This window comes from Condylostylus longicornis, unplaced genomic scaffold (assembly GCF_029603195.1).
Source record: "Condylostylus longicornis isolate FDR11 unplaced genomic scaffold, ASM2960319v2 ptg000051l, whole genome shotgun sequence".
Lineage (NCBI taxonomy): Eukaryota > Metazoa > Arthropoda > Insecta > Diptera > Dolichopodidae > Condylostylus > Condylostylus longicornis.
In genome coordinates this window covers 1,060,649-1,082,817 of record NW_026578020.1, presented here as the reverse complement: position 1 = coordinate 1,082,817, position 22,169 = coordinate 1,060,649, and the positions used below count along the sequence as shown (strand labels likewise).

Below are 22,169 nucleotides of genomic sequence, written 5' to 3'. Positions count from 1 at the left end.
TTCCGTTGGCCAATATGTTGGTTGACCCGTTCATAAATGGTTTAATCCATTACCTTGCATAGCCATAAATAACTGTCTGCTCTTATATAAAGTAGTTCTTCACCTACAGTGCAAGTGTTTTGCGTTGTAATTACCGCCAGCAATAAATCGTTTCCAAGTGACTTGAAATAATCTTCATACTGGAATTTTGAGATGCTAAGCTTGGGTGGACTATATAAGGCTGAAATAGTGATGGGTCTGAACCAATCCTCAATTACTGCACTTATTGCTTGTATGTACGCTGTATTTTAAAATTATAAAAATAATTTTTAGTTGTAAAATGTGTTTCTGATATAAGATCGATATCTGTATAATGATCATTGATAAAAGTTTTCAACTCTTCTTTGTGTTGACTTAAGCCATTAGCATTCCAATGTGCAATTTTCAGAAGAAAAGGCATTATTTCATTTTTGTAACGAGTGAAGTCAACAGGTTTAGCAGTAGTTGTTTGTCCAAATAGATCTTTCGCCATGACCTTAAGGTTATTGATTTCTTCTGTGAATCATTTTGTACTCTCAACACATTATGTTGAGAGTACAAAATACTCTCATTATACTCTCAACAATATATTATTGTAACGTATTACACTTGAGTAAGAAGTGTCTGGTTGAATAAGGACATTCTGTTGAACCGGTGAATTTTTCTCCATTTTGATTTGTTGCTTGATGTGCAATGGAGGGAACTTCTTTTCTGTAGTTCCTTATAGTGATTACAACCCTTATAATTTGCCGGATGGTTGCCTACGCATAATGCACATTTAACGTTGTCGCTCCTAGTTTTTCGTTGACACTCTTTTGTCAAGTGGTTTCCAGCGCACTTTACGCATCTGGCATCTCTATTACAATATTTGTATGTATGCCCATATTGTTGACTTCTGATGCATTGTGGAATATCCTTTTTCCTATGTGGAGGTTCAAAAGTGACTTTAGCATGCAAAAAAGTTTTTATATTATTGATGTTTTTGTTGTTTTTACTCGGGCATAGATCTATATAAAAGAACGGAAGTAGGGCGCCGTTATATCTGTTCTTGATGTTGTAAATATTTACAACATTGTGGTTTTCGTTTTTTATCTCCTCCATTATCTCTGTGGGATTAACAGATGGATGCAGCCCTCTAAGTACATTTCGAAAACTTCTCTTCTTTTAACTTGTACGTGTAGAATTTTGTGTTTTTTTCTTTTAGTCCATTGACTAGATTTCTATAGTCTTCTGGCTCCGAGGTCTATATTTTGACCTTCATCTGTGATTATTGCTTTTGTGCTGTGTTCCTGTTTACATGTGTCGAGAAGAAATTTATTTGAAGGATTAATGTTTTGTACTCCAGCTATCTAGATAAGTGGTGGTTTAGCCTTCTTTACATCAGCTTCCCTATTGTGGTTCTCTCCATCAGCCTTCTTATGGTAGTCTTCTTCATTTGCACTATCGTCAAGATTATTAAAATCCATTTTCGGAATTCTCGGTATTTTCATTATTTAACCTGTAGCCTTTTATTTTAGGTTGTTTTGATTTTGGAAGTTTTACGCGGCTGCTTCTTTTTCTTTGGTTGTCATCGATTCCGCTTTAACCTTCTTTGGGCAGCTGAAGTTTATGAATCTTCAGCGTGTTAGAATTTCGGGGCAACAATATATATTTTCGCAGCTCATTTATTTGTTGTTTTAGTTCCTGGTTGCCCTGCATTAGAAGATTCATTTTTTCAAGTTTTTATAAATGTAATCATTAATCATGTACTTTATTTAAGTAAATATGCGTACAATAAAAACCTTAAAAAATACAGTATATCTTACCAATTTATTAAGTCAATTTTGTTTTTTTAATAAACTTTAGTATTATTTTTTTGAAAGCACCTTTGTTTTAACTTAATATCACGAATAAAAGAAAAAATCTGATGTGGTCAACACATAATTGACCGCAGTGTACATCGCCTAGTTTAGTGAAAGTGTTATAGAAGGTTATGAAAATGCATTTTGAACATTTAGACATGGTAAAAAATGTAAAATTGGCCCGAGCCGTTTGGTTTCCGAGCACTGATCTTCCCAAAAAAAAATATAGATTCATTGTTTTGACATCCGAACTTTTCATCAAAATTTCATCAAAATCGGTTCAGCTGAACTTGAGATAGACGCGTGTACACACAGACCGGCAGACCGACATTTCTCTAAAATTAGTTTATTGACGCTTTTCTACTATGGAGAAATGCGTTCCCAACAAAAACTCGACATCGAAAATTTGGCGCAATCACATACCCTACCTCATTGTACAGAATGTGATCGGTAAAAATTTAATAAATATAAATTATACTTAAATCTTCATTTTATTTATTAACAAAAATAATAAATATAATTTTTCACTAAATTTAAATTAAAATTAAATTTTAAAACACAAATCCTTCCTGTACGAAATTTATATCTAGACTACAGAAATTCAATAGTCTTTTTATTCGTAAAAACTTATACTCTATACACGAATGCAAAAATATTAAGATGCCATGGTACGTTATAGGAGTTTATAACAGAGCACAAGAGATTTTAATTATGTAAAATTAATGGTAATGGTATAAAATTGCATATCAAATAAAATTTTTACAATCCATATTAAACTATGATTTCATTTACAAATATATACATATATTGCATTTTAAATACTTATTTAAAACATTTTTGAAGTTTCAAAAAATAATTATGAAATTTATGTACACACAATAAAAACAGGAATTTTGAAAAGCAACTTTATTAAAATTATAATATTTGTTATACGTTACGTGTACGTATAATAAAAGTGTGCAAAACCTTGTGCCAAAAATTTTGATAATAGTATTTAAAAAAAATGAACACCAGTGATTATTAAAAGAAAAGTTTGCTTAATCAAGTACGCTTTGCAATTTATAAGACAAATAACGTATGTATTATATTTAAAAAAAGTCAATTAATAGTTTTGCTAAAAATAATGTTAAATCAAAAATTTAATTTTTTAAGGCAAAAATGTATGTCAAGAAATAAAATAATGTAATATAAAAATGTAATATAAAAATGAACTGTTATAAAAGTAATCAAACTAAAAAATTTCCCACAAAAGTTTTTACAATAATAACTACAATACATAAGTAAATGAGTAAAATAACAAATTATATTATACTGCAGCCAAACCAATTTATAAAATGTCTACTTCCAATTTACATATATAAGTATAAGTAATTGTTTAGTAGAAAATATTATATGTTAGTGACAAATAAAATTAGTTAGATATACTTATTCTTTATATTTATACATTTAATTGGTAGATTGGCTTATAAATTATGTTTCTATTTAGAAAGCAATAAAAAATGTTTCAATGTACGCACAAAAAATTTAAAATTTTGAACTTTTTCTAAATATACATATGTATGTAAATGAATACACGTTTAATGAAATAACAAAACGTACTGTGTCGAAAATTTTATACACTTTAAAAAAACAATACTGAGTCATGTCAGTAAGAAGCACTTCAAATCATAACAAGAACACCGTTAATGCAACAATTTCAAGAAATGTTTCAGGGGTTTTATCATCTACAAATTTAATTGCTGTAAAAAATAGCGACAAAAAACAGCAGTCTCAGGATACTTTGCAATTAGCTGTACCTCCATCTAGAATATTATCACCAAATTCTCCAATATCCGAGTTTCATCAGCAACTCCAACAGCATTTGCAGCAAAATTTACAGCAGCAATTACAACAGTCAAAATTTTTTCAATGTCAGCAAAAGAATAACCAAGAACAACAAGTTTCTACCTCAGAAACTATTGATGATAATTTGTCAAATTTAACTAACAATATTTTGATAAATAAGAATAATAGTAATGATAAGGATCATGTTTATGAAAATTCCGATAATGATAGATTATTTGAATCTCCAGTGCCACAAAAACAACAACAACTTAATTCAAACATGGTGGTGAATAATGAAATTCCAAATGCGAATCGAAAACAAACTAAAGTATGTCTGGTCGCGAAAATGCAGAAATCTGTGACAATAACTGTGACACCACAACGAAGTAATTCAATGGATTATTTGAATTTTGAAGAAAAGAGGCAATTAATAGCATCTTCATTATCTTTATCAGATATACTACAGTGTGGACCAGCTGTCGCAGCAGCAGCAGTAGCCAAAGAAGCAGTGAATACAGTCAACATCGGTAAGCGAAAAGTATTTTGTAATTGATATATTGTTTCAACTTATAATTTGATTGTGAATTACATACATACATTTTATATACGTACTTACAGGTAGTCGCAAAAGTGTTGACTTACTTTTAAATTCTTTAAAGATATTTCGTTTTTGACTCTTGTAACTTAAGTGTAAATAAAGTAAGCCATATTTATAAAGTTCGTATATTATATATACTCGTATTATATATATTTCAAATAAAAATTTTTTTTCCTACCAGGTGGAAAAATCCTGAAAGACAAGGAAGGACGGCGCTACCTGCCTTTTTCCTCCGTCAGTGGGGGGGGGGCATGACTTCTACCCTAAAAGAATCACCTAAACTCTGAAGGGATAAAACTGGTACTACAGACCAACTATTGTTGCGCTAACTTTGTCTTTCCGTACAGTAATTAAATACCTCCCATAAGAAAATTGGTATTTCGTGTTAAATCGAAAGGTCTTGCTCGTTTAAATGTTTTTGTCTTCATGCTGTTCTAGACGAGCCCTATGCTTTGTTGCATAACTCCTAATTTCACCTACAACCGAAGGAATTCCTAAGTCCTAAGAAAGTTCTGATATTTTTTTAGTTATAAAAAAGTTAATAAAATCAGGAATCTTGTAAGTGTCAGTAAGCCAATAAGTAAGAGAGCCACTGGAGTGATAGCAACAACCTAGTTCTTGAATAGTTTTTTTTAGCTCTCATCCTCTAGTTGAGGTGATTCTTAAACCCCAATCTGTATGTTCGGCATATGTTACCTCCTATTAGATATCTATGTCCATGTTTGTACAGGAGATCTTTAAAAGTATTTTTCTTAATGCTGCAATTTAGTGGACAGTATACAGCAAGAGCACCAAAGTCCTGTTTAGTAGACTTAATTTTTATCGCAATAAGCTGAATTTCAGTAGTTTCTATCTTGAATTCTTCATAATGTTCTATACTTTCTTTTATTAGTATTAGATGTATCGTTTAATAGTGATTGTAACCTTTTATTTCAAGAGCCGTATTATATGTCAAATGAGCTTCCGACAGCAAACAAGTATTTATATTTCTCGTTTTGTGAAAAATTTCTAATTCTTGTTTCTTATTAAGAACACCATTAGCATTCCAAGTTACTATACGTACATCTTCATTTACGTACATCTTTTCTTAATTTCTTTGGTGTCCTGGTATACACCTCAGTGTATTTTTTTTTCTATTTTTAATAATCTTTTAGAGATCTCGTCAATTATGCATCAATCAACATATTATGCATCATTTGCATAATGTCTGCGTCAGTTCTTTTTATTTGTGGGGTTTTGTTCTCAGGTTCCTTATTATTATTCTTATATCCTGTTTTGATTTGAAGCGCTTGTGAATATGACACTCCCTTAAACACTTTTCTGGTTGTTGTTATTTTGGATATATTTAGAGCTTAACTTGATTTTCTTTGATTAAGTTTAACTTGATTTTCTTTGAATTTATTCTTTAATATTCTGTTTTGCAATTCTTTTGCAACCAAACAACTTCGACAGCCATCAGAGTGTGTCTCATTAAAGTTCGCAGATTTGGGCTGAAAATTATCTTTCTTGTTGCACTCTGCCGTCATTTAGTCTCTCTTTGGCTAAACTTTTGTGTGTGTTAAAATCTCTCGCACCTTTTGCATTTCGGAATGGACCTGCTGCTTCTAAGAGCTTCAATTTTTACTCTCATGTGTTATAAGTATTCTATTTAATAGATTTTGGTTATCTCTTCCGAATGGTCAAAAGATAACTAAAAGAGCGGCAGTTGTACTGAAATATATTTTCCATTTTCTTTTTTCATTTAATTTACAAATCTAGACATTCAAAGCCTTTGCTAATGAGCTCATTTTTATGTCCTTGGGCTCACACGATGGATGGAAATTTCGAGCCATAACTTTACCTGGCTTTGTCAGTTTATTCTCATACGTGTGCCACTCCAATCTAGCCTTATTTGGGTCAAAATTTAAAAGTTGGCACAAATGAATTTTTTTTTCCAAATTATTTTTTTAGAATTTTTTATTAAAATTATTTTTTTATAGTTGCCTATTATATAATGTACAATCTCCTCAAGTGGTCCGGAGGTTTTGTAAATATTTTAGAAATTATAACCAAAAAAGTAAGCTCAGGTTTGAATTTAGTTCAACTACGTTACCGATAAAAATAGCTTAAATTTTTCGATCTCTTCAATGGAAATTATTATTTTCATATTTTACTCTCATTTGTAATTAAAGTTATAAATAAATTTATTCTGTAATATTGAAAAATCATTTTTATAAAAAAATAAATTATAAGTTATTTCAACTTTGTTACTAATTTTAAATTTAAAGTTTTTATTTTTAAAATAAAACTATTTAATAGTTTTTTTCTTGCAGGAATTTTTACATAACTGCTTTAAAAATTAATTTTTTATTCTAAAAATGTCCATAACAAAAAAATTAAAAGCTTAAATTTGAAGAAAAAAGTTTAAAACAATATTTTTTTTTGTGACAAAACAGTAACGCAGTGGAAAATATAGTAACACTGTTGAAAAATTTGATTCAGTCTTCAGTATATTAACAAAAAAAATTAAAACAAAAACAGTAAATTTCCTGCTGTTCTGGAATATGCTAAGATATTAACTTTTTTCCTCTCGATGAAGTTGTATATATTCGGTTAAGTTTTTTATTTGCATTTTTAACAATATACATATTTAAAATATAAAATAGAATGCGGCATTTTGTCTAATAATCAATAAAACATGTTATCGCCTATTTGTATGTAAAATTATTAAGAATTTATTCACCAACTTAGAGTAAACTGCCTTAAAAATCAACTTTGTTACCATGTCCTCAGTAGCGTTACTTAAATTTAGTAACACAGTTGAACAGTAACGCAGTAGAATATTTTAAAATAAAAAGCGTATTAATATAAAACTACAACATATTTTTGCATTTCAAGGTATACAGTTGGTTAGTTTACTTGGTTTGCTTAATAATATGCCACTTTTTTGAATTTTTAAAAATAATATTTAAAAAAAAAAACACATAACACAGTTGAAAAAAACGTTTTACATTCACGGCAAAAAAAATTCAAACTATCTCCAGCGATGTGTTTGGAACAATATTCACCACAAGCCCGAATATACTTATTGCGTATTCTTTAAAACAAATAATGATGCCAAAATATTTAAAAAAATGATTAATTTTAAGAAGTTTTATGATGTAACATAGTTGAAGTAACGCAGTTGAACAATTCTTGTAACACACTTTTTTTCTGTTAAAATGAAATTAAAATAAATTAAAACTTAAAAACTAATTTTTGATTTTTGTTTAAAAATAATGAAATAATTTTGCAATATAATTTAAAATATATCCTTCTGTGGAGGAAGTTCATGAAAATTTAAATTGAAAATTAATAAAGTTGGGTCAAACCACTGGTTTGTATTGTAGCACTTTTCCCTTCAACAAGTGAAAATTCTGCTTTTAAATACAGTTTATGTATATTTATCACACTATTAAAATTATTTTCGTTCATATACAAAGCTATTTCTAGGATTGCATATATTTAGGATGATGCATACATGCAGTCTTTGAAATAAAGCAAAAATTAATATAAAGAGGGGTTAACATAATGCTCAATTTTAAGGGTTAATTGTGTGTGTTAAGAAAAATAATTATATTTTTGAATGTTATGAAATTTACCGTTAGCTTTTTGTGTTTATAGAAATTTGAAAAAGCTAGCGGTTTCGGAAATATAAGGTGTCAAAAATTCAAATTTTACAAATTTCAAGAGGCGATAACTTGAGAGGGGGTGGAGATGGAAAAAAATTTTCTTCTAACAAAATGAACTCTTTGTTAATGTCTAAAAGCCCCTAAAATTTCAAGCTTCTACAGGCTGGGGTCTAGAAGAAAAACGAAATCAAAAATTTGGAAAAAAAGACTTTAGATAACGGTAAATTTGAACGGCCATTTTGTTTTCTAAAGTTTAACTATAGTGTATCGCGCTAGGGGAAGCAAGTCGCTGCCTCTCTGCGTTTGCAAAATTTCAAAAATGCTTATGGTTTCATTGCAACAAATAGTTAAAAAAAGGCCAATTTTAGGGTTTTGGGGGGGTATAACTTTTAGAGGGGGGGAGATAGCTAAAAATTTTGTTCTACGGAAATAAGTTTCTAGTGAAGATCTATGTACGTATGAAATTTCAGCTTTCTATCTTCAAGGATGTAGAAGTTTTGTAAACAGACACACGGACAGACGGACGGACGGACGGACAGAGTGAAACTAATAAGCACTTTTTTTCAAATTTTTTTTTGGAAAAGTGCTAAAAATGTGGCCTGTGACAAGTTTCATTTATATGAAAACAGAAAACGCGCTCCGACAATTTTCCAAAATTTCCCAAAAATACTTACTTTTACAATTTAAAAATTTTTTTTATTTAAAATTAATTTATTTATTTTATTAATTATAGTTTAATTTATTTTCTAAAAAAGTATTTATTTAAGTGTACATTTTTGTGACGCAAATGTGCTAACTTTTAAATTTTCACCCATTTATAGCTTTTGTTCACAATCTGTATTCATTTTCATTCTCCACGTTAATTTTTAATTGGTGTTGAACCTAACGTTTATTTTTTCTTCTTTTAATATCTTAACTATGTGACAGTAGTTTTTAATGTTGCTCAATATAATCGGAGGAGACTTGTGCTACTTTGGATTTTCAGCCTTCATTTTAGGGCTGGTTTCATTATTTTTTTTTTAACTTTCTTCTCTGAATTTATTTCAGGAAATTTTTCCATTTTTCGCTTCTTTGCATTATTTTGTTTTAGAATCCAATTAGTTTCTCTATCCAGCTCTTCCCCGTCGTCCCCGTAACTTCGGCATCTTTGTTCTTCTTTTCTGTTGATGCAGATTTTATTTGATTTTTTAAATTTACATTCTCTACTTATAATTTGCATATCTCGTTTTGTAGCACCTTACAAAGACTTTCTAACTCGGTTATTCTTGGGTCCTGAGTATTCAATTTACTATCCTATATAAGATGCTTTCTCATATTACCCTCTTGGGTTTTAATTTTTTTGTCTTATGCAGACTTATTGGACTTTTTCCCAGAGTTATCATCCTTAACTCTGTAATTTTTGTTGGCAATCACCAATTGGGATGATCGCATGACCTCCGATCTCCTTCTAAATGGGTCCATAAGCGCCGATCTCTTATGCAATAAGTGGTCTCAAGCATTACTGGATTAGCACCTAGGGTATACAATCCTTGTGTTTTGTTCATTGTATATGATTTGTTTTATTTCGGAGTTTTCTTCTCCTAGCCTTTGAGAAAAATTCCCTCGCGCAAGGCCGCCCATATAATTTCTGCCGTCCCTAAGGGATCAGTGGTAGATCAAGAGCCGCTCATTGTGAGTCCGTCGCGTCTGAATTTCTATTGGATTTTAGATATTGGATTTCACAAGCTTACCTTACTGCAAATATTGCGTGGCCCAATCCGCCTGGAGTAAAATAAATAAAATTAATCAATAATTCAAATAAAATTAATAAAAAAAAGAAGATAAAAATTAAAAGAACAAAAAAAAACAAAATTCATATTCCAAATTTTTACGCACCAAATTATTGACTCATTGTAAAAATATTCTTGAAAAACTGGGGAATTCCTCTTTGTTAGTGGATTATTCGTTAGTAATCAGTGTTATAATAAATCTTAGCTGCCTCTTTATACTACAATATTAAAGTTTGGTGTTTTGTTGTAATTAATATTTAAAAAGTGGGTAAAGTTCGAGAAAGAACAATAGAAAAAAGAAAATCCATTATTTTTCTTTATGAGAAAGGGGTATTCTCAAAGAAAAATTGAACAAAAGTTAAATATACTACAAATACAAGGCACCAATAAACATAATAGAGAAATACACAACCCAAAGTCCTTTAGAAAATAAACCCCGTTCTGGTAAACCTAAAGTTTTGACCCCTAACGTTGACAGACAAACCATAAAACGGGCCAAAGAAAACCTAATTGCCAGTGGTGTAACTATTTGTAAGGAGATCTGAAAAGCCACAAAAACTAACGTAAACGTTGAAACTGTGCATAAGACCATTAGAAATTTCGATAGAAATAATCGTGCACCAAAAAAGCCTTGAATCAATGAAGCTAACAGGAAAAATTGTTTAGCCTTTGCTAAACTTGAGTTAAATCTTCATTTAACTAAAAATCCTAATTTTTGGAACAAAGTTATATTCAGCGACGAATGTAAATTTGAAATTTTTCGATCATCCAAGAAACGTGTTTGGCGAAAGCCCGGTGAGGGTTATAATAAACGAAATTCATTACTGACAGTAAAACACGGTGGAGGATCAATAACGGTATGGGGTTGCACGTCGGAGATTGGCGTTGGGCGTTGGTGACCTGCATTTTATAGGTTCAACAACTAATAAATTCATTCACCTGAAAATTTTAAAACAAAATTTAAGAAGCATTGCAGAACAATTAGAACTTTCTAATGGTTATATGTTTCAATATAACCATAATCCTAAACATTTTACTTTCTTAGTAAAAGAATGAATCCCATATAGTGTTTCAACAAAGCTTGAAACACCTCCACAATCACCAGGCATGAACCCCATAGATCATTTATGAACCTACTTAAAATGTTCTTTGCTGAAACATGATATTAGAAGTACAGAACCGCTGAAATCCTGCTTAAAAGAAGAATTCTCCAAAATTAGCACTTCCCTGATATCCATTCAAAGCCCAATAGACCTATTGTTGAGTCGAAAGGTTACTCAATCAAATATTAATGTATATAGATAAATTTAATATTGGTCAATTAATATTGAGTCAATACTTTTGTGCGTCTACATTTAGAATATGAATTTTGTTTTAATTATTATTTTTGTTTTTTTTTTAATTATAACAAAATATGAAGAACGATGTATAAATTTTTTCAAGTTGGCTTATTTTTTCTCAATATACAGTAGTCAAAAACTAAACTTTTTTGAAATAGTTAAAGGTGAGTCAATACTTTTGTGACTGTAAGTGTAAATTCATACATTTCTCTATTTTTTTTCGAATATATATATTATAATAACAATCATTTTTATGTTCGGTATAATTTACAGTTCCGTTTGTAAGGCTAAGAAATAATTATTTGAAATATAGGCGTATATACTCTTGCTCAGTATCGAATTCTAAGTCGATTTAGCTATGCCTGCCCGTCGATTCGTTCGTCCGTTTGTCTGTATGTCAAAATATTCGCATTTTGAATAAGCAAATGCGATAATAAGGTTACTACTTTAATAAAATTTAAAAGTGGTTGTATAAGTTCTTACAACAACTACCATGCAACTCCAAAAATAATTTAGTCAGAAACTAAAATGCCTATAGTACTCCAAATTCACATACTTGGTAATAGGACTACAAATCTAATATAATTTATTTTTAAAGGTTCTCATAGTAATTGCCATAAAACTTCAAAAATTTGGTCATATCGTGGAAATTATAAAGTTTACAATATTGATATATTGTATAAATGGGTGTGGTTATGGGGTTGTCATTCCTATTAAACTTAGTTGCAATAGATCTTACGGGGACTGCCATAAAACTTAAACCAAAATATTGTCATATTCCAAAAACAATAACTACAGTACTCAAAAAATCAAATTTAACAACTTCTTCTTCTTCTGCTGGCGCTACATCCCGTTGTGAGATTTGGCCTTCTTTAGAAGTTGCCTCCATTCTATTCTGTTTTCCACTTTTCTTTTCCATTCGCGAACTTCTAGTGTTCGTAAATCACTTTCCAAGACGTTCATACTTAACAATACTTAACAATACTTAACAAATTACTTAACAATAGCTTGTACTCAAAGATTCGCTTTTGTTTGCGGTCCTCAGGCATCCGTGCTAAGTGGTCAGCCCACCTTATTCTCTGTGATTTGATGTGTTTTATAATGTCTTCGCCATGCATTAACTGATTTAGTTCACAACAGTGCAACATAATCAATTAATTTGAATACAAATTATTTTTTTCGTTACTTTCATAGCTATTTGGAAGCATTCGCATGAGTGTATATGGACTAATTACTGCTGGTACTAGACTAATTGTTTTGTCACATACTCCTTTTGGCACTAGACAACTTTTTGAGCCAAATATTCAGAAAATCTTCGGTAGATATTGCAACTTAATCAAAATAGTTGAAAATAAGTTTCGTGTATTAACACGTAATATTAAAAGCTTTTCAACGAATTGTTGTAAGTAAATTATCTAAAACTTCAGTTATTTTTAGGAACAAAAAGAAGTATTTCCGAGAATATACCGTTGCCCTAGTAGAGTTGTTGATGAGAAAACAATTTTTGTAGCATTCTCTATTTTTGTATATTATGTATATTTTAGCAATTTTATCATCATGTCCATTTTCATCAAACAGTATAAATAACAGTATAAAACAATAATTTTGTTTTTGTTTTTCTTTCTTGTAAATATACATATATAATCCACTATTCCACTTGGTCCTTCAACACGTTGAAAAACATGTTGATCAACATAGCCATTAATACTTCAGCACTACGGATTTAAATTTATTTAAAAGTGCAGATGTAGTTTTATCCAACAAACAAAGTTACGCTAACAAAAACCAAATTTTTTCAATATGTTCTTTAACCAAGTTTCAACCATCTATCCGTGTTGAGGAACCAGGTTGAATAGTGAATGTGAATTATATACTAGCATATAAAATGCAAGTTACAAAATTATTATTTTATGGAAACTGTTTTGGTATTTTCAATGTTAAAAAAACAATCTTAAAAAAATTTTTTAACACTGTAAATACTAAATTAAGTTTTGACAAAATTTTACTAAATATCAAATTTTTATTAATTTATCTAATACTACTGATAGACATATAATATCGATATTGTAATATCAGTATTATAATACTCTCCATATTATAAGAGCAAACATCAGTGACAAACACAAAGGTGGTATAAGGCAGCTGCGTAGAGAGAGCAACTCTATTTTTCCTTTTATGGTTTTTAAAAAAATGTATAACGCTTATTTATATGAAGAAAAAAAAAATTAACGTCCTTTTATGATTTAAGTCATTTGCAACTACTAATAACTAAAAATATTTTTATGTAAATGAATTTTGGAATTTTATTTGGATGTTTGCAAAAAAAAAAAATGCCAAAAAAAGAACGTTTGCATTCAAAATAAATTTTATTAAAAATAAGTATGTTTATTAATAAAGTTGGGTCAAACCAATGGTTTGTATTGTAGCACTTTTCCCTTCAACAAGTGAAAATTCTGCTTTTAAATACAGTCTATGTATACCTATCACACTATAAAAATTATTTTCATTCATATACAAAACTATTACTAGGATTGCATATATTTAGGATGACGCATATATGCAGTCTTTGAAATAAAGCAAAAATTAACATAAAAAGGGGTTAACATAATGCTCGATTTTAAGGGTTAATTGTGTGAGTTAAGAAAAATAATTATATTTTTTAGTGTCACGAAATTTACCGTTAGCTTTTTGTGTTTATAAAAATTTGGAAAAGCTTGCGGTTTCGGAAATACAGGGTGTCAAAAATTCAAATTTTACGATTTTCAAGAGGTGATAACTTGAGAGGGGGTGGAGATGGAAAAAAAAATTCTTCTAACGAAATGAACTATTTGTTAATGTCTAAAAGCCCCTAAAATTTCAAAGTTCTAGAATATAGGATCTAGAAGAAAAACGACATCAAAAATTTGGAAAAAAAGGACTTTAGATAACGGTAAATTTCAACGGCCATTTTGTTTTTCTAAAGTTTAACTATAGTATACCGCGCTAGGGGAAGCAAGCCGCTGCCTTTCTGCGTTTGCAAAATTTCAAAAATACTTATGGTTTCATTGCAACAAATATTTAAAAAAGGCCATTTTTAGGGTTTTGGGGGGGTATAACTTCTAGAGGGGGGGAGATAGGTAAAAATTTTGTTCTACGAAAATAAGTTTCTAGTAAAGATCTATGTATATATAAAATTTCAGCTTTCTATCTTCAAGGGTGTAGAAGTTTTGTAAACAGACACACGGACGGACGGACGGACGGACGGACGGACGGACGGACAGAGTGAAACTAATAAGCACTTTTTTCAAAAAATTTTTTGGAAAAGTGCTAAAAATCGAGCGATACAAACGTTCCTCATTGCCATTTACAAAGGCACTGAGTTAAATTACGGAAAAATAAAATCAAAATAAATTTTATTTACCAAAATTTTTCTTAGGGTAAATTCACCAAACTCTGAACATATTTTGCTTTTATTAGAAAATTTTACTTTAAATCTTTATACATATTGAAAAAAATATTGGGTATTTTTAATAACCAGTGGTAACTAAAAATTAATACAAAATATTTCCGACGAATTAAAACTTCAAATCTGCAAAAACAGAATGTTTGATAAAAAAAGTACGTTCGAAAATCCGTAGTTTATCCAAATGTATCTAAAGTATTGTTAAAAATTTTGTTTATATATGCAACAAAAATATTTTAAGTTTGAAAAACATTATATTGAAATAATATTAAATATAGAAATAATAATTTGTTGCTATTGGTTACATTTTTGTATAAGTATATATTTTTAACTACATCATTTAACCAATAAATCTACCATAGTAAAATTTTTAATTATTAAAGATCAGCTATAGTTATGCAAAAAAAATATTTTTACGATTTCAAGTAAAGGTTTCAGTTAAGAACCTAAAAAGGATCATTCAAATACCTTTAATTGTTCATTTCGCTTATAATACGAGTATACGAAAATAAAAATAACAAAATACGAAGCAATCGAAAAGGACCTACTTCTTCAATAGTTTTCTTCCAACAAAAAAAATTTCAATAGAAAATAAATTGATTGAAGCAGTTCTGAAATTTTTTTTTAATGCGGTGGCCTTATACTTACCAGGGCAGTGCTTGTATCTGCTTAGTATAAATTTATTGACTATTTTTGGTATTAAATACATTAAAGAATTCAATTTTGAAAACTTGAAATATAAAAAATTATGGATACAGGGTATGCGCGGCTCAATGGTATTCCTGAAGTAGGGTGATAGAATAACTTCAGTTGAACAAAAAACACTTAGTAACATTTTACTTTTTGGACTCTCCTTGTCCAAAAGTTATCAAATATATATATTATCAAATATATATAACGACATTTGTCAAATAAGATATAAATGATATTTTTGGAACAAGTTCTACATGTATTGATGTACAGAATATTTCTCAACGTACCATTATTTTTTCAATAGTTTTTCTAATTAGTATTTAAATATTCCACTATAATATTCGAATACGTTAAATCCTCCTGGATTACGCTTATTTAAATTAAATATTAAGTTAGGGTGAACTGTAATGTTATTGAAAAACTTCTGCGTAAAAAATAAATTGTATAATGGAACAAGACTGATTGTTATAAGAATTCGTCAAAATGTTATACAGAGTAAAATCGTTAAAGGATCATCAAAATGAATACAAAACGAAAAATATTTAATAATAAAATCTGGCGAAAATGATGATTTAACTTAGTAAAATGTAGTATATAGATACAGTCATCAATATTAAAATTTTTTATAGAGGCCTATATTATTCATGTTATTTACATATATAAACATATAAATAAATAAACATATAAGGACTTAGTAAAATCCTAAAGCGCTATAAAGACTATGAAAGAATTTATAATAAAAATAAATAAATACATAAAAATATACATAACCTACTAGTTGTGAAATATAATAATAAAAATAAAAAATGTATGTAGAGAAAATTATAAGAAAGTTACAGTTACAAATAAATTTTTTATTTTTTATGATTTTTATGTATTATTTCTTCAATTTTAATATTTTTGTTATACTTACATGCTCACATATTTAGTAACTATCAAAAACAAAAGTTTACAATTTGACTTAAAAGGGGATCGAAGTTTTATTCAACTTAACTAATACTTTAGTTAATCACTCATATTCTGGTAGTGTGGTACCGTACGCTATACTATCGATACTATCACGTCTATGTATTATTTAAGTAGCCATATGGCAGATGTCAAAATCATCAGGTGTGCTCTTTCTGTAAAACTTTTCATATGTGATATGATAATAATTTTTTATCACCTCAAAATTTGCACTTGATAAACCACCACGGCGAGGTTTTTTAGTTAAAATCTATAAATAGAATGGAGGAAGTTAGTAGGTATAAAAGTTATTTAATTAATTTTATACAAAAAGTTTTGCTCTATTAATTTTTATATTGATAATTGGGATTTTTGTATTCTACAGGACGAAAAGAATAAACAATACGAGTAATTCAATCTTCTAATAAAATTAATGGTAGACAAAGTTGATAAAGCCGGAGGTTTTTGGGGATTCTCAAACAAGTACATATTAGCAAGTAATTTTCAAGTCAATAAAAGTTTAAAACTTTTTTTTGAAATTTGAAAATAAGATAAGTGTCTCTAATACTGACATACTATGCAACAAGTTCAACTTTGACGTGAGATATTTAATATGTGGAGCACAATAAGCGATCGTAGTCCCGATTTCTGAATAATTTAGATAATTAAGAATAATATTTTTAATAAAATTATTTAATCAAAATATATTTTAATTCATGATTGTCCGATTGAAGATGAAAAGAAAAAATGTTTTTAATATTGACGTATGCACAAATGTGTTGCTAATACCGACAATGTAATTTCATATGCTGTAATCTAAATTTTATATATGAATAATGGTTTAGGAATGTTAAAATGATAATATTCAATAAGAATGAAATGATAATTTAGATTTCTACGGATATTTCACCTTGTTTAAAAAAAAATTAAAAATGGGTCAAATTATAATTCAAGCAAAAATAAACAACATCTTTTATATTGAATTAAAGGGAAAAACATGTGAAATTCATTTGACTTGAATTTATTATTACTAAAGAATGTACTTGTACTAGTAGTCTTAATATGCAACAATGAATAAATAAAAATTTTTAAAATATTTGTGAAAATCCAATTTGAAATTACATAATTTTTTATAAAGTATTATAAGAAATATTTGCTACAAATGTATTTTTATAAATAATACTTAAGATATGATGTACCATATCACAAGATATTATAAGAGATATCATTCTGCCCATCCTCTACCCATTTGCTTTAACAAGGGCTATTTTGCTACGTAAAGAGAGCAACCCATCCTTAATTTTTTGAACAACTTTTTGAGATATTAAAAAGGGCCACTTTCTTCTTATTCAGAGAGAACCATTTCCGTTGTGATATCTGTTATAACGTTAATGGTTGGAATAATTTTAAAGGATTTTTTAGAAGATTTTTTTTAGAACAGCTATATGGAATTGTACTGTTTTTTTGACAGTGTTGTATGCAATATTGATACACAATTTATTAGAAGAATATCACTATTAAAAAGCTAAAAAGGTCGTGATCAGATATAAGTTTTCACAAATATAATTGATTTTTATAAAAAGAAATCGTTTAAATAATTTTAAAGTATAAAGAAAGTATTTTAAATAATTAAAATGAATGTAAAAGTCAAAACTTTATACTGACATAATTTTGTATATAATACTGACCTTTTTTAGAACCTATTTCTAACACCAGTTTTTAAAGCTAAAATACTCCGAAACTGTGATGAATTCTATTGCCAGAAAGAAAATTCAAGTTCGATTTTAATTTAAAAAGTTAAATATTTTAAATATGACGACATTTATTACTTGCTGACACATATGGCAGTATTCTTCTATTAGTATTACTGACACATATGTCAGTAATAGAAGCAGGGTCGAATTTCAAATGTTCCTAATACTGACAGAAATAATTTTTAAAAATTCTTATTTATTTAACGTTTTTATTCCGAATAACTTATAAAATAAGCAAAAAAAATAATCAAAATATTTAATTTAATGCGAATAAATATATTTCTAAAGCTCACATAAATCAAAAAACAATAAAAACAAAATCGGAAAAATTAAGCATAAAATATAAGAATACGTTTTTACTATGTCTACAGAAACAAAACTGATTAAAAGAAAACTTTCAAAAATGAATAAAAGAGAGTATCGCGATAATTTGAATTAATCTAGAAATAAAACAATATATATATAAGTACAGGCGCGGTCCTGGTGTATTCGTCGCCCTAAGCGGTTCCTAAAAAGTGCGCCCCCCCCCCCCCCCCTCCAACGTTTCACCTATTTTATTACTGCGAACAAAATTTAATAGGCATTGCACATTGTGCATCATAAAGCACTTTCTTGTAACCTTATTATGCTGAATTATAGAATTAAAGTCTGGAACTAAACTTTTCAATTTTTTGTTTTATAAATTCAAAAACAAGGTAATTTATTTAACTGTATGTTTTTTTATGAAGTTATGATCAGATTTATATCAATCATTTAAACTTGATTTTTTGATTTTAACAACCAAAAAATTTACTTTTTGACGTTAGTGAAACTTATTGTAAAAGGTTCTGTGAAAATTATATCAAATGAACTTTTTCAAAGCTTATTTGAATATGAAAAAAAGTAGAAATTTATTTTTATTTTTATTCGTAATTTTAAATTTATGAATAAAATTTGGCTTTTTATTTCACTAATCGCCTAAGAATTTAAGCAGCGTATAAAAAAAGTTTCGACTTGCATTCAAAAATTTAAGGAAAATCAAAGTTTCGTTCTAAAATTTATGACTTAAAAACTAAGCTTTTTATGTACATTGGTACAAGCTTTTATGCTGTTCATTAAATTTTTTTGATTTTATTAAAATAAATCCATTTTTAATTTTGGAGTTAAATGTGTGAAACCAATTATTGCGCCATTTCATTTTACTTTTATTGTTTGCATGATTTACACAAGATCAATTCAACATAAAATTGTTAATATTCGCTTGATTATTAAACAACATTTTTCCAATTCAATATAAGTAGTAGATATTACCAATTAATATTTAATTCTGTGATTGATAACAGTTTTTTCAAAAACGAAAGCAAAACATAGTAGTAGAAATTCATAACGATCATGTAATTTTGAAATTCATTCAAAATTTTTTGTTGTTAAACAAAAACAAAATATTGGTATACACAATCTCAACATCAAGCTACGCATAACGCATTCCATTGTTTAAAAATATTGCTCTCATTCTCTTTTTCTAATTTCTTTCTATTCTCATTCTTAATTTTTGTTTTTTTTTTTTTGTTCTTGTTGTTTACTAATGCAATAGTATACAGAAAAGTAATACATTATAATAATGTGTTTGTTTGTTTGGTGAGTGGGCGACAACTAAGCATAAATAAAATTTTGCATATATGAAACAATTTAAATATAATGTGTACGAACGACTGTAGCCAGGGAGATCACTAAGCATAATAAAAATTTTGCTTTGTGATATAATTATATGTGTACGAGCGAGTGTTGATAGGGAGCAATCTCAGCAAAATAAAAATCTTGCTTTATGAGATAATTATATGTGTACGCATGAGTGTTGATCTTATTCAAATTAAACAATATAAATTATGTGTGCGTGTGTATTTTTGAATATTTTTATTTTTTGCGTATCTTGCTTCTATGCATATTATATGAGATGATTTCACTTATGTATACGTATATGTAGGATTGAATGTGTATAGCTGTATGAAATAATATTTTCTGCGTATAGGCATAATATGCGAATTTATTCTAGTATGTATGTAAAAGGAAAAATTAATATTTGCAATTCTGATGATTCATACATTGAAAAAAATATTTTGTGTATTCGTACAATAAATAAAAATAAAAGAGTAGTTTAGAGTAAGAAAATGTGTGAATAATTTTCATTCTATGAACATTTCATTGTACGGTGCGAAAGGAAAATATATGAAGATCAATACTAAGTGTTTTGCGTAACTGACCGTTTTTTTTCATGCACATTTCTTATATTATTAGGAATAAAATGTTATGTTTGTATGTAGGTACATTTTATCAAGTAAATTTCGCTGTAGATTGAATTAAATTTGTATTAAAATTTTTTTTTTTTAAATTTATGGTTTTTTAAAGTTTCTAATGGCGCCCCTGCTTTTCTGTCGCCCACTGCAAATGCATACTTTGCATATATGAACCGTCCGGGCCTGTATAAGTATATATTGTATAGAGAAAATTTCTTAATAATTAAAAAAAACCTCGTTCGTATATGTTAATATTACACCACTGTCAGTATTAGAGACACTTACTTTACTTTAGAAATCTAAAAAAATTCCGCTTTCCTTCAATTAAATAGTAGTGCAAGTAATTAAAAAGATCACTAAATATTGCTTCAAAATCTTCTTTGCTTCCTCGTGTTTAAATTTTTTTGTGAAATTGCATCATCTGTTAATGCTATAAACCTAAAAACATTTTTTATCGCCTCTACAGACACGACCACTGGAAAGGCATATTTGAGGTGATGTGGCGTGATATTTTTTTTGTGAGAATATTTCGAATTTTCCACTATTTTCAGTTAAATTAAAGATAAACCAATTTAAAATAGCCTTTTGACTAAACAAGAGCTGGCTGAAAATCACAGAAAATTACGTTTTTTCTGTGCTCGTTTTTTAGCAAGTTCTTATATTACAAGTACTTACTTTTATCGTTTTGTTTTATCCCCTGTATCATGTTCATGAATAGTATGTTTATTATTAATGTTATTCACATTGTAGTAAAGCTGCCATACGTGTCATAAAAAATCGTATGTACCTACATAACAGTATACCGATGATAGGTGTAAGACTTACTGGTTTTAAGTATTTAATAGCTAAATTTTAATAAACTAAATATTATTATACCTCAACACTAAATATAAGGACTTTATTTTTTTTCTCAATGCGCTACATCTGCTTCTACAACTTTCGTGGCACGCCTGCGGTTTTGCAGCCAATGTAATATTTCACTTAATTAACAAAAAAGTTTTCAAACACAACTTTGCTCTAGCTTCAACCGCGTCCAAGATATTCACCACCCCCATCCTTTCACTCCCAATCCATACGAATTTTTTCCTTAAAAACTCCAACGAATCACCTTCTGAGAGCTTTAACATTTCAAAATCTTTTTTTTATTTATCAATGACAATATGTGGAAGTCTTTAGAATATTGAGAAAGACATGTCCAAATTAAAAAGTATATTATTTTTCTTAGAATTAGTTAAAAATGAAAAAATTTCGTTTTTCAATATATACTTATGTAAATCTTCATAGGTTGTATAGCTTAATACCTTATCTAGTGTAAGTAGGTTTATATAACATTTTTTCATCAAACGTACTTCTATGTCCAAACTAGTGCTCTTTAGATAGATTCATTGCATGTATAGGCTATTTCGCATAAGGTGACAAATAATTTAAGGGGTTATTCTTTGATTAATTTCCAGCAAAAACATATATGGGTGGGGGGTTTCTGCATGTACATATAAAGCGACACACCCTGTATATGTATATGCAGACCTAGGCTAGGGTTTGCAATAATTATATTTTATATATACATCGTATGTGTATTTACGAACATTATTTTTAAACATTTTCAATTTTAGGTAAAAAGCAGAATAGTTCAGCTTTGAGAACGAACAGTTTAGGATCAACGGGATCAAGAACACCACCTTTAGAAAGAAAAAGTAAATTTAGCGCAATAGGAAGATTCTTCAAGCCTTGGAAATGGAGAAGGAAAAAGAAAAGTGAAAAATTTGAAGCAGCATCAAAATGTAAGTATTGTTGTTATTAGTATAGAGCAAAAAAATTTTTTAGAAACAGACGACAATTAAGATGAATGACAGTGATAATTTTCTTAGAGGAGCTAACATTTTCTTATTATAAAATATACGTTTATTCAGCTTATGAGCATTTTAGAAATTAGAACTACTTTTCGGTCTTTCTAACTAATTTCCGAAAGTAATTTGAATTTAAATTGTCTTTCCCAGTTATTTTGCTTAATATTACTTTTTT

The 22,169-nt window shown here is 28.5% G+C and overlaps 1 protein-coding gene across 7 annotated transcripts in view; it reads left to right on the top strand.

The window, feature by feature from the left end:
* Window positions 1-22,169, top strand: part of LOC129611518 (phosphatase and actin regulator 1) — a 112,085-nt gene that overhangs the window by 3,904 nt on the left and 86,012 nt on the right. For 2 of the 7 annotated variants that reach the window (XM_055524704.1, XM_055524701.1), the window contains exons 1-2: window positions 3,272-4,210; window positions 21,761-21,928. In XM_055524704.1, the coding sequence (XP_055380679.1) occupies window positions 3,502-4,210; window positions 21,761-21,928 (877 nt within the window). In that variant the 5' untranslated portion in view covers window positions 3,272-3,501. Of the gene's footprint in view, window positions 1-3,271; window positions 4,211-21,760; window positions 21,929-22,169 lie in introns of those variants that run through there. The other 5 variants (XM_055524706.1, XM_055524703.1, XM_055524705.1 and 2 more) reach the window with 5 other exon arrangements.